The 13,475-nt window shown below is 32.2% G+C and overlaps 1 protein-coding gene across 1 annotated transcript in view; it reads right to left on the reverse strand.

The window, feature by feature from the left end:
• Positions 1-1,326: 1,326 nt before the first annotated feature.
• The window catches only part of TPCN2 (Two pore calcium channel protein 2), a 40,915-nt gene continuing 28,766 nt past the window's right edge, over positions 1,327-13,475 (reverse strand). Inside the window, exons 18-21 of the mRNA XM_012942399.2 lie at positions 12,395-12,477; positions 9,761-9,842; positions 4,242-4,510; positions 1,327-1,586 (exon numbers count right to left, since the gene is read on the reverse strand). Coding sequence (XP_012797853.2) covers positions 1,502-1,586; positions 4,242-4,510; positions 9,761-9,842; positions 12,395-12,477 — 519 coding nt within the window. The 3' untranslated portion in view covers positions 1,327-1,501. The remainder of the gene's footprint in view (positions 1,587-4,241; positions 4,511-9,760; positions 9,843-12,394; positions 12,478-13,475) is intronic.

Here is a 13,475-nt window from a genome sequence, read left to right on the forward strand (position 1 = left end):
AACAGGTAACGTCAGACTTACTACTTTTTGCCGACGACGTGAAACTTTGGAGAGAGATACGCAACCAAGACGATACACAGGCACTTCAGGAGGATCTGACGCGACTTCAAAGTTGGGCAGACGATAACGGACTTACCTTTAACACTTCAAAGTGTAAAGTAGTCCATCTGCGACATGTCGCAGACTACAGTTATAACTTAGGAAACTCTTCTCTAGTAGTATCCCAAGTTGAAAAAGATTTAGTAGTCCTGGTGCCCCATGATTTAAAGTCTTACGCTAACTGCGACAAAAATGCCTTCCGAGCAAACCTTGCACTGGTAACGTTGAAGTGCATTTTTGAACAGTTCGACGAAAGAACTCTCCATATAATCTTCAATGGTTTTATCCGCCCCCATTTAGAGTACGGAAACATAGTATTTCCTCCCTCACTCCAAAAGAATAAGGACACTCTGGAGCGTATCCAACGGCGAGCCACGAAATCAGTATGAGGACTCAAATTTAAACCTTATGAAGAGCGCCTCCATTCACTTAACCTTTACCCATTAGAGTATAGACGTCTTAGAGGTGACCTTCTGGTGGCTTACAGTATCCTTAACACTTCTGGACATCCTCTCAAACACCTACTTAAGCTTAGTTCCAACACAAACCTAAGGGGTAACAACCAAAACCTGGAGACACAACATAGCAGAACGGACTGTTGACACAACATCTACTCCTTAAGAGTTGTCAAAAGCTGGAATTCGCTGCAGGCCGAGCTAGTCCAAGCGAATTCCCAAGAGTACTTTAAGAGACAACTTGATCTATTCTTAAGGACTAAGGATAGTATCACACTATGATTTACTAATTTCTTTTCCTCTGTTATTGTTAACATACCTAGGTTCCTGCCTGGAGGTTTTGGTGATCCCCTGCTACTAGACACGGAAGCCTGTTAAGCGAAAGCTTCTCCTATTCCGTCCACATCCATTTGAACCAAGACTCGATGCCACACTACAAGTTTCTGAAAACTGTACTACGTAATTTGGAAGTTACGATAGCGAGAACATAATAAATACATTCTTATAAGTATCAAACATATAGGAAAATAGATCGGACGTAATAAAGAATAGCAAATTCTATGCTGGAGTGTTGGAGAATGTATTAGTTTATATATATGATCTATTAAAATTATTGGTTATTTCACTTTATTTTGTTCCCTCTATTATACACTGAACTATCCAATTGAATAACCGGATAAGTAGAATCACAACTAGAATGTGTTTTATTGTTATTCACACACTAAAGGTAAATATTCCTGAGGATTGTTTAAACTTTATGTAATATAGAGTTTCATTTTACTGGTCACAGAGATTGTATTTATTAATATAATAAGAATAAGCAGGAGTAGATAAATTCAATATTATGTAAAATACTAAAAAATATTTAGCAAAACTCTCAGGATCTATTTATTTTGATATCTCAATATTGTTACAACGATATCTGTTGTCGTTATTATACAGATTATTTATAATGCTACAAAATTTCGAAAATGTGGGTGGGAATATATTTCAGCAATAATGGACTCTTCTGATGGTTCTTGAAGTTTACAGCTACAATAAATCAAACAAATAAATATGAGACGGGTTTTGTGAATATTATAGTAATTTCAATGGTTGAGATCATGAGTCAGTTGAAGCACTGGATGGCAGTTTCGAAACTGACTCATGATCTCAACCATTGAAATAAATATGAATTGATTTTTAGTAAAATTATTTCTAAAATATGATCTCTAGAATAAAAATAAGTTAACTAGTAAATCTTTTTTGCTTGTTAATTTAAACACAATTCCTAATGAACTTAATACAAGTTTGTATCACCTTCATAATATTACTATCATATGTATCAAATAATGGAAAGTAGCTCATATATATTAGAGCTCTTTATCAATATTTGAACGATCCAATCTAAATCATTTCGTAGAGTAAGTAATATTTGAGGTAAAATAGATCATTTTGTAAAGATTTTAAGTTTCAGTATGACCTGTAGAATAACAAAAAATGAGTTTCTATGGTTCAGTCTTAAATTAAATTTGAGATTTTGTGGTAATTGCACAAACTAACGATTTTTTCTTCACTTGATTACCCGCTTATTACAAATACTCCCGTTTGTGCTCATCTAGTTCTGTATGGCTTAAATTGCACTGTTTCGGTAAATCCTAGTTAGTACATTATTTCGAATACTTCTAATCATCATAGATTGACAGTACCGAATATTTTGAAAGTAGAACGAAATAACTGATTTTCCATGACTCACTGGTTGAAGTCATTTCATCATCCCAATTGTTATTAATGTATTTTAAAAATTACGATTGACATTTAAACTATCTTCATAATAAATAATACCCTAAGTAATATTAACATTAAAAGTGCTAGACCATGTTCTTACTTTTGACTTGTTAACAAAAAAAGTTGATCATTACTAGAAGCTTCATTTAACAAATAATACAATTTCAAGATTTAATTCACATGAAAACCAATCCTTTCTTTCATTTACTTTTTAATATAATTTATTAAATTTAATAATAAAATTAGTAAAGTATCGTGTGTGCAGAGTGTTAGGTCCCGGTAAGAATAATGAATTGTAACTTTTGGAATCCATTTGTGGACCAATAATATACGTATAGTTTTATCGTATAATCGTTAAATAACTAAACTATTTATATTCATACCCCTCGTATTATGAGCTTTATTTTGCCTTATGAACTATTATTATGCGATTTACCATTCTTGAGTTATTCCCTGTTTATTAATTACTACCTCCCTCATTCACAGCCACATTTGGCCAAATCTTGTACAGATGTTGTTTCCTATTTTATTGGTACGATGTGGTCTGTCTGGTTGGTATATAAACCCAGTGTGCTTGAAATAAATGATTCATATCGCAGAGGCTGATATTGCTGTTCTGGACTTAACTGGCTGAGCTAGGCGGAAAGCAGGACCAATCAGGACTCTAGGCTGCTCGTACGGGTTTTACGTGTCATTGGTTCGATCGATAATTATTCACTGCTCTCTAATTGGCGGTATCATTACGTATACATTAGCCGGGCACACAGGTCACAAGTTATAACACAGAGTTTGAATATTTCTAATTATTAAATCACTGTAAAATATAATTTATTTTTATGAATAAATATGCGTGAAAATATTATTTAACTGGTTTGATTACAGTTATAAGAAAGAGACTTGATGTAATGAATACAATCTAATAAGTAGCAAACAGCAGTTCGACAGGTATAACGATTCGAAACCAGTCAAATATTGTACTAATGAGTGAATTACTTCTTTAACCCTTGTAAGGTTTTATTGCTAAACTTAATTTACGCTAAAAAGCAAATTTGAATTGTATTATTATTAGTATCACTTTTGTAATCAAACCACTTATAATTTTATTATGAAATTGATAGCTTCCGTAACTCTGTATTTGATGAGTAAACTATGATATTGTAATAAAAAAAAGATCCTAATACTACTGATTTCCATATCATATTTGACAATATGATATATATTGAAAGAGAAAGGTGATTTATGAAGATTATGCTTTTTAAGCGAATATCCTATTTGAATATGAACACCAATACACAAATCTAAGTAGTATTCCAGTTATTGCCTGAAACTAAATGAATACTTATTAATTATAGTTTTATCTCTGATCCTACTTACTCTTTTTCCGAACAGAGACTTTAATTTTGGTTCTACATCATACTTAGTTCAGCTTCACAAAAATCAACCAACATCTTTATTGGCAAGAGTTCATATTTTTTAGTTGTTGATATTTAGGACTGCAATTGATCAGTCTTTATTGATACATATCCCTACGAATCAGACTGTCTCAATTTTGTCATTTAGTTACAATTTTTAATAAAGCTGGGTTCTCGCCATCATTGTAATCATCCACAATCCTTAATATTAAGTAAGAGACTTTAGAAACCCTTCTAAATAAATGTATACCCATTGAAAAAAAAGTGGCTTTTTGTACTCAATAACTGAGTGAATAATGAGTTAATGTTTGAAGTAATAGATTCAACGGTTTAGATCTTAGGGTAAATATCAACACTGAGATGAAGATGCATCTACCTGAAATGTCCCGAATGCGATGAAATGCGAGTTCTGGGTTTGTCTGCTGGTTATAACCTTACTAATAATAAATTATGAAATTTGGCCAAAATAAATATACTAAATAGCATTTGCGATAACATGAAAACTAACCGGAATATTTCATCCAACGTTATAGGAATCATCTCAGTAGTTGATCGTCGTCTGAGAAAAGATAATGATGATACTAATAAGTGCGTTGATCTATATTTCGATGTTTCATCTTCATCACTTCCAGTATTATGATGATGAGAAGAACAAACCTGATTTGAAGAATGTCCAATAGGTTCCTCAAAATTACTGACATTATTTCTCATTATTTCAAATGGTTGATTCTGAATCACCGATATATCCGGTTGTAAATCACGTCGATGTAAAAATGACTGAATAAGAGTTTCAAAATTTTTTTCAAAATAGACAGTTATGATAAAATAATATCTCATATCATTAAACAAAAACAAACAGTATTTAATTGTTGGATGAATAACTGACAGACACCTAAATGATAATGAAACCGAACAGTTTCTAATTGCTGAAGAAATATTGGTTACAAAAGTTATTAGCTGAATTCTGTCACCAAATCCCAAATTGAATGCACTAAGGATCTTATCTCTAAACTTAAGATAGAATCCTTTGGTTATGACAAAATTGTTATGGATTTAAATATTGTATGTCGTATTAAACTTATTAACTTCATTCGCGATGTTCAGTCGAAAACCAGTCACAAATTCATGAAGACATTAACCAAAACACTTGTTAAAGAACAAAACCACGTGGCATTTCCTACCAATCCACGAAAATACATACAGAACTTATCGAATAAAAAACTAAGTCGAATTGAAACTGAAGCACTCTGCCTTGGATTCAAATTTCATATCCCAAGAAAATGCAACAGAGTAGACACTGAAACGCAGTTTGAATATTTATATCAACAATTGTCAGACCTTAAACCCATGAACGACGAAAAGCATAGTTGGTTTAAATCTAAATTAGTGGATATCACAAACCAGTATGTTACGACACCAATCCCACACTCAAGGGTGTTCACCGAAGATCATCATCAAGCATTGGAAAAACTTATTAAAGACGAAACAATAATGCTACTTCGTCTGGTTAAGGGTTCCAGTTTAGTCATTCTTAACAGAGATGAATATAATAATAAGGTAATGTTCATTTTAAATAACTCCACCAGATTTATCATCGACAATACCCAGAAAGACTTAACAGATGCGACAGAGAAACGTGTCTTAAGAAAGTTGAGAGAACTCTTTAAGAAAAATCTAGTAGATAATCATACGTATAACGAACTCAAACCAAAAGGGTCACAATTGCCATACTTATATGGGCTACCCAAAACACATAAACCCGACATCCCTATAAGACCAATATTATCTATGGCCAAATCACCCTTTCATAAACTTGCCCGCTGGCCGACTAGATGCTTAGAACCAATCTGGAAGAAACTAGCAACCCACAGTTTGAAAGACAGCTTTGAATTTGTACAAAAACTTGATAACCTTAATGTCTCTGACAAATTCATGGTTTCATTTGATGTCTCTTTGCTTTTCACAAATATCCCCTTGGAAGAAACGGCAGAGATCATATGTGAATATCCAGAACTCCTGCCTTTACCAACCCAGAAATTTAAACAGTTCCTGTTTTCGTGTACAAAACACATACAATTTAAATTTATCAATGTTCTGTACCGCCAGATTGATGGAGTAGCAATGGGCAGCCCTCTGGGCCCAATTCTTGCCGACATATTTATGGTACATCTGGAACAAAAGAAACTTAAGCACGCAATCGAAAGTACCACAATCTACTGCAGATACATGGATGACACGTTCCTTGTCTGCAAAAATCACCAACACTCCATGTACCTACTCAGTCTGTTCAGTAAAGTACACAAAGATATAGAATTTACCATGGAACATGAAGTTGATGATAAATGCCATTTCCTAGATATTGGAATTAGGCGAACATCAGATGGCACACTACAAACACACATTCACCGCAAAAATACTTGGAGCGGAGTTTATCTCAATTTTAACAGCTTCTGTTCAATGAGTTATAAAAAGGGTATTGTGCGAAACCTTTTTGACCGCGCACGCAAAATCTGCTCAAAAGAATGCCTCGAAGAAGAAATTGCTACAATCACCAAATGCCTACGTGAAAATGCATATCCGGAGAAATTCATCCACAAATATGCTAATACAAACCCTCCGATTAAGCATGATACAGTTGAAAAGAAAACCTGCTTCCTATCCTTGCGCTTCAAAGGAGATGAAGTCGCCGGGATTATCAATCACATAATTAATTCCGCTTTAAAAGTGGCCTACCTGGCAGCCAAACTGATTACGTTATGGAAAACATACTACTCACTGAAACAAACGAAGATCGACAAGTCCTCTCCCCTCAGTTGCTCCAACTGCATTTACCAATTCACATGTACATGCCGTAGCACATACATTGGAAGAACTGAGAGAAGAGTACAAGTTCGCATTTCTGAGCATATTCCGAAGAACTTGACGCTGCGAGGGACTAAAGCTTTCAACAGTGCAATAGCTTGGCATCTACTTGAACCGGGCATACCGTCGATATTCTGCACGCGTTTAAAATTATCAACAGACAATGAAGTACTACCACTCTCCGCTTTGCTGAAGCCATTGCAATTAAGAAACTGAAACCGGGTTTATGCATTCAAAAAGAGACTTTAATAAACTTATCACTACCCTGGTAATCTCTTTTGTTTCCGTTTGTTTTTTGTGTTTTGGTTATTTGGTTATTTTATTCATTTACTGATTTTAAGATATTTTATACTCCCCCCCTTATTACCTAATTCTTAAACTAAAAAAATTTTATTCACACACTTCCACCACCTGATCCTCTTAAATTATCTTAACTTTCCAAATTCTATTTAATTATTATTACGTAATCTACCTTATCATTATTCAATTCCATTAATCTCTCTAATTATCACACAATTTATGAACTTTACTAAACTATTACACCACCCAACCTGAATTAACCCCTTTTTTTGACCTCTGATGTATATATATATATATAGTTGCTATTGTAATCCAGTTATGTCAATTGTTTCACACTATCTCCATGTGAAAAAATTCTATCACAATTTTGGTTTGTAAGCAGCTGATGAGAAACCTCGAAATAATATGAATTCATACTATTCTGCATCAATGTTTGTTCTTGCTCTATTTGAATAAATTATTGATTAATATGAAAATATGGCTATTTCTGAATTTAAAACAATGAAAATAGTTAATCTCAGATAATATAACATATATAGGATAATTCTATATCAATTAATCGTTTCAGTGTTGATAAGTCAATTAGTTGATCATCATCATCAACATATAACCCTGCTTAGATGTGAGATAGTCCAAGTTGCTATACCAGAATAGCATGACAATCTGGATACAAATAAATAAATAGCGAAAGCGATCGACATAATATGGTAACAATGACAATGAAAAAAGGAAGGTTATCTTCAAGTAGTTATTTTGCAGCATGTAGTGTATATTTTATTTTACAGCTTTGTTATAATAGCTACAACATTTTTATATCGATGTGCCTTATTCGAATATCCACCATGCGAAAGAATTCTTTTACTTTATTCCAAAAATTGATTCTAGACAAAACCAATATTATCGATGCTTATCAATTATGTCCTCGGATTAGATCTAAATTAATCTTTACTAGTTTAAATTAAATGATACATTAGGGACCGAAGAACCCTCGCTATCCAGAAGATGGGATTAAAACTCTCCAAGTAACTCCAATTAAGCTGAACACCTGTTCCCTAAGAAAAATCAAACATCAAATAAATGAAGTAAGAAATAATATTTTGTGTTGAGATGAATTACAGTAAATAACCTGACCACGCTCATAAACTTTGCTCAAGACGCAAGCCTAGAAGAAGAACTTGCTATTACTACAACTTGCCTACGTAAAAATGCATATCCAAAGAAATTCGTCAAGAAATATGCCAAAACCAACGTACATGCTAAACACGATATAGTAGAAGTGAAAACCTGATGCGCTGTAAAAGAGATGAAATCACTAGAATAATTAACTACAGGATGAATGACGCGATGAAGGCCACTTATCCATTAGCAAGACTGAAGACGTTATATAAAACGGACTGCTCACCCAAACAAGCAAAAGTTGAAACGCCCTTCTTTCTTAGTACCTCCAATTGTATTTATAAATTTACATGCACATGCCAAAGTACATACATTGGAAGAGCAGAGAGAAGAGTACAGGTTCGCGTTTTTGATCACGCTCCAAAGAATTTAAGGCTGAGAGGTGCAACGTCTCTAAATAATGCAATAGCACGGAATTTAACTGATACCGTACATATCATTGAAATTCCACAACCCCTCGAAATTATTAGCAGACAAGAAAACGCAGCATCTCTCCGGTTTGCCGAAGGAAACTTGAACCTGATTTATCTGTCCAGAAAGAGACAATGATCAACTTATCACGACCTTGGTAAATTATTATTTTTGTCATTGTCATTTTTAGTATTTTGCTAGCGTTTATTTTTTAATGTGATCTTCGTCAAACTTATTCTTATTTTATGTACCCCAAAATCATCACTTCAACTATCGGTTTTTTCATTCACTTAATTCCGCAAACTTATGTAATCCCGGTTACTTAATTAGTAACCCATCTTATAAAGTTCTTATTCTAGACAATTACTAACTCATAACCAAATGTTTCACATATTCATTTTCAAGTGATATGAATCTTATGTAAACGCTGCACAACCTCTATAAACATCACACACTTCGTCCTATATGTTTCCAGACTTCATGTAATTTCTACCTCAGTCACCTCTTGTTTTTAAATTCCATCTCCAAATGACCTTACATATGTTCTTACACAGATATATGTATATAGTTATTATTGAGAATCTTTGTTATCCTAGTTCTTTCTGTTATCGATGTCAGTTGTTTCACACTACATCGTACCTCAATGTTAGATTTTAGTACCATATACAGTTGGAAGTAGCTGATGAGAAACTATGAAATATTATGAATTCATATTATTCTGCCTCAACTGTTGTTATGGCTTCATTCAAACAATCTGACTCTCCGTTATATTGCAACTCATTTTTGGATGAGTAATGTTTTTTGTTTCTAAAATAGCTTCCTATGATTATGAAATAGAAAAATTTAATTTATTTGGAGAGAGAAATATAGTTTGAAATAAAATCACTCATGGTCATAGAGAAAACTAGCAAATGCAGTTAGTTTTATGTTCAGTATTTTGTATATATATGTGCTACTTTGTTAGAAGAGAAAATCTGGCATACTGTATAGTTGCTTTGTTTTTTGATATCAGTGTGATTGATAGAATACGTCAATTATTTAATCCCGAGAGTAGCCATTGATTGGCCACATCGTATCGTGAAATATTTTCCATCGATCGAGATCCCGTTTATTCGTTTCAGTCCTAATGCATAAAAAGATAAATACTAAGGTGTACTGTGTAACATTATAATGTCGTTTTTGTTCTCAAACTGTCTTCAAACAACATGCCGTTAAGCGCTGAACATAAAAAATATTTGAAATAAACAGGCTATTATTGTTTAGCAAACAAATAATTACCTCGATTATGAATGCAGTAGTTAAACTGAGTATTCCAACGACAACAAATAGCCACCAACTAATCATATAAATGTGAACCCATCTAATTACGAAATAAACAGAAAATAAATTATTTTACATCTCAGCAATCTTTTTTTTAGTATCACTGATCAAATGGATCTTCAATAAGTAAGCCTATGCCTGTTAGCAGTCCATCACAATGATATATAAAAGATTACAGCTTCGATGTAATAAAGCATTATAAACGTAATAATGGCGAAAAAATATTTTAAAGAGAGTAGTCGAAAACTCTGAAATAAACTCATTGCACTACACAAAATATAGTTCTAAAGAGGAACTACGGCTCTACTATGTTAGCTGTGTAATGTCCATCATTAGATTATGATGAAGTAGCGAAAGAAAAACAGGTCCATCTCGACAGTTGACGGGTCTGAATGTGATCATGCTAGATTCTAAACAATTTGGGTCAAAGTAAACAGCTGCTTGTAGTAAACACAATGATCTTCTTTAATCATATTTCAACTAAAAGAAAAAAACCCCGCTTCCACGATAAAAAATAGAATTTAAGTTTGAAGGAGACTATTATTTGACCAGTATGATAATATAAATACATTTTGATTATACCCTGAAAACTATTAAATCACAAAGGGTATCAAACTGCCAATATAGCAAAACATAGATAAAATAAGCCTAATAGTCTTCGATGATAATCTTAACAGTTTTATATTCAATAGTCTCACATTACAATGAAACAAATATTCACTGGTCTTTAGACTTCATGAATTTCTCCAAAACAAACGACTATTAACTACTTAGAAAAGAAGAGACATATCTGTCAGAAAAATGTAAAGCATTTTTATTTCACACATTTTTTTTCTTATCATAATGAATAAATTATGACTTTATTTATAGGACATTTAATAATATCAGAAGGGGTTTTGTGAATATTACAGTAATTTTTTTAATAGTTGAGATTATGAGTTAACTGAAGCTAGATCACCATGGAAAACCTGGAAGCACTGAGGAGTTCCACAGTAGGAAGAAACGGCCGCCTAGTGCTTCCAGGTTTACATGGGGGTTTAGATTCAATTGGCTCATGATATCAACTATTAAAACATTTATTCTTAAACACACTTGTTCTTTATTAACACAATAGATAATGTATTGTGTTTAAAGGCTTTTTTTCTTCTCATTTTCTTTATAAAATTTAAGATTTAATTAAAAGAGGATATAGGTTAGTTACAGTTATTTTTAAAAGTGCACAAAAAGAATAGTAAAAGGTCACTGATAAAATTAAATGTTTATTTTATTAAAAAAAACTTATACTAGATTCATTAGCTAAGAAATAAATATTCTATACTATGTATGGATTGAATAAGACAAACAGAATTAATTAAAATATAAATTAGTAGTAAAATAAATTACCATATTAAGATTAATTAAATATGCATTGAACTGTGTAGTCAAGATAACTTTTATAAGAATTATCTTAATTACTGAACTATTTAGTAACTTATAAGTAGTGTGCTTCATTTGTATTACTTAACAAGATTTTAATATAAGTGATATTTGTCAGAGAATGATTCCAATTGGTATACCGTTCAGTGCTAGAAAGCCCTGAACAGTTGAAACTTGGAGAACTACTACAACCATCATCAAGAAGGTACAGGTATTTATAAATAGTTGTCTACGCAAGATACTCAACATCCATTAGCCGGATACCATCAGCAACAGAGGACAAACCAGCTTCCAGCTGAAGAGGAAATTACGAAAAGACGATGGAAATGGATTGGACATACATTACACAAATCATCAAACTGCATCACGAGGCAAGCCCTAACGTGTAATCCTAAAAGGAAGCGGAAAAGTGGAAAGCCAAAGAACACATCACGTCGAAAAATAAAAGCAGATATGAAAAAGATGAATAACAACTGGAAACAAGTGGAATGGATTGTCCAGGACAGAGTTGGATGGAGAGCGCTGGTGAGCGGCCTATACTCCTCCACAAAGACTAACGGGGGTAATTAAGTAAGTATAGCACAAACTGACTGACGTCAATAAAGTGCACTGCCGAATCCTAAAAAATAGTAATTCTAACGTTTAAGAATTCACCCAGAGACTGGAATATTTGACCCTTGATGAGGTTATGGTTACGAGCTAATGAAAATTCACAAACCAAAGTGAAGGATCTGTCTATCGCTCCATGTTTTTCAATGGTATCACAACTTAGGTCAATATGTAAAATTGTCACCCGGAAATTAAAATATTTATCGTAAAGCTATTCCATCTAACGGCATCAACACTGAAAAACTACAACTAACTATCATTATAAACGAATGCAAATAAATGAGTTGGTTGATGGTATAATCAAACCAAGTTAAAAATACTTGTAAATTATATAAACATTATAAACATTATAGCTAGCAGTGGAATCCCGGATGCATTATCCGTCTTATTTGGGACTCCCCACATGGATTTATGTGCCAAAAGAGACTGATCAATTGTAGTCTTCAACAATAATGGGAAGATTCAAACGACTAGTGAAAATAAACAACATAAACATTTCTGTAAAAACTAATTCAAACTAAAACATGATGAATAACTGATAAAAATTAAAGTTTTTTTTAAAGTTACCTGTTCACGGCTTGTTGATATGCGAATACAATTATTTGCCAATTATTGACTACCATTAAATCCCATAAAAGCACAAGGCTGGCCTTAAAGTAATTAAAACAATGATGTGTTTAATGAAACAAAACTAGATAAAACTGCATTTTCTAGTCATTATGTTAAATGAAAATAAGAAAATTAAATTTAATAAATATGTAAATTACTTATCAGTGAAATTTTAATTAAAAATTCACAGATTCTCTTCAGTCAGATTAAAAACACAGTAATTCAGATTAGGTTTAGCTTTCATTCACTATCATTTTTTTTACTGATATACATTTCAAAACATGTACAATTAAAAAGAATACCTATGAACAGTGACAAAATACTGTATAGTACTATTAAAATAATATCTTACATTTGAAGGTATCTATTATAATATCAGTGTTGATAAACCATAGATCTACTTTTCATAATTAAAGAGAAATAATTAACTATCTATTGCCAATAAATATTAAAAAAAACTTCTGAAGTTCTGCCAGTAACTAACGAAATGAATATAATATCTTATTTTACGTATGAACTGGTTTAAATATTGAAATCTTTACTTAAGACATGATGTCAATTCCTTAATAATTCTGTTTTACGATGAATAAACTGTATCTATTTACTGGCCTACATAAGAATTATCTCGAAAAAACAACAATATTAGTAGTTATTTTTTTTTATGTATTCACACTAATATAACTCATCTTCTATCAATTAGTAACTGACACACTTTGAAAATAATATTCATAGAACTGATATGGGAATAATTCAAATAATAAATAGATGGAGAAAGAGATAATAGTTATTATACAGTTCATGTGAACAAATTTTTCTATTTTAATAATACTGTAGTGAACAGGACACGGGTGGGGACAATCAAATTATATTTAGCACAAAATTACAGAGTTACTTGGTAAAATAGAAAAACCATGCTATAATACTTGATTTGCAAAATGCTCAATAATTGTCTCGAACTTCATTGTTCATATATGTGTATGTATATGTATATATATATGTATATATAATATATACTATATGTATATTCATTAGTTCAGTC

This window comes from Schistosoma haematobium, chromosome ZW (genome assembly GCF_000699445.3).
Source record: "Schistosoma haematobium chromosome ZW, whole genome shotgun sequence".
Classification (NCBI taxonomy): domain Eukaryota; kingdom Metazoa; phylum Platyhelminthes; class Trematoda; order Strigeidida; family Schistosomatidae; genus Schistosoma; species Schistosoma haematobium.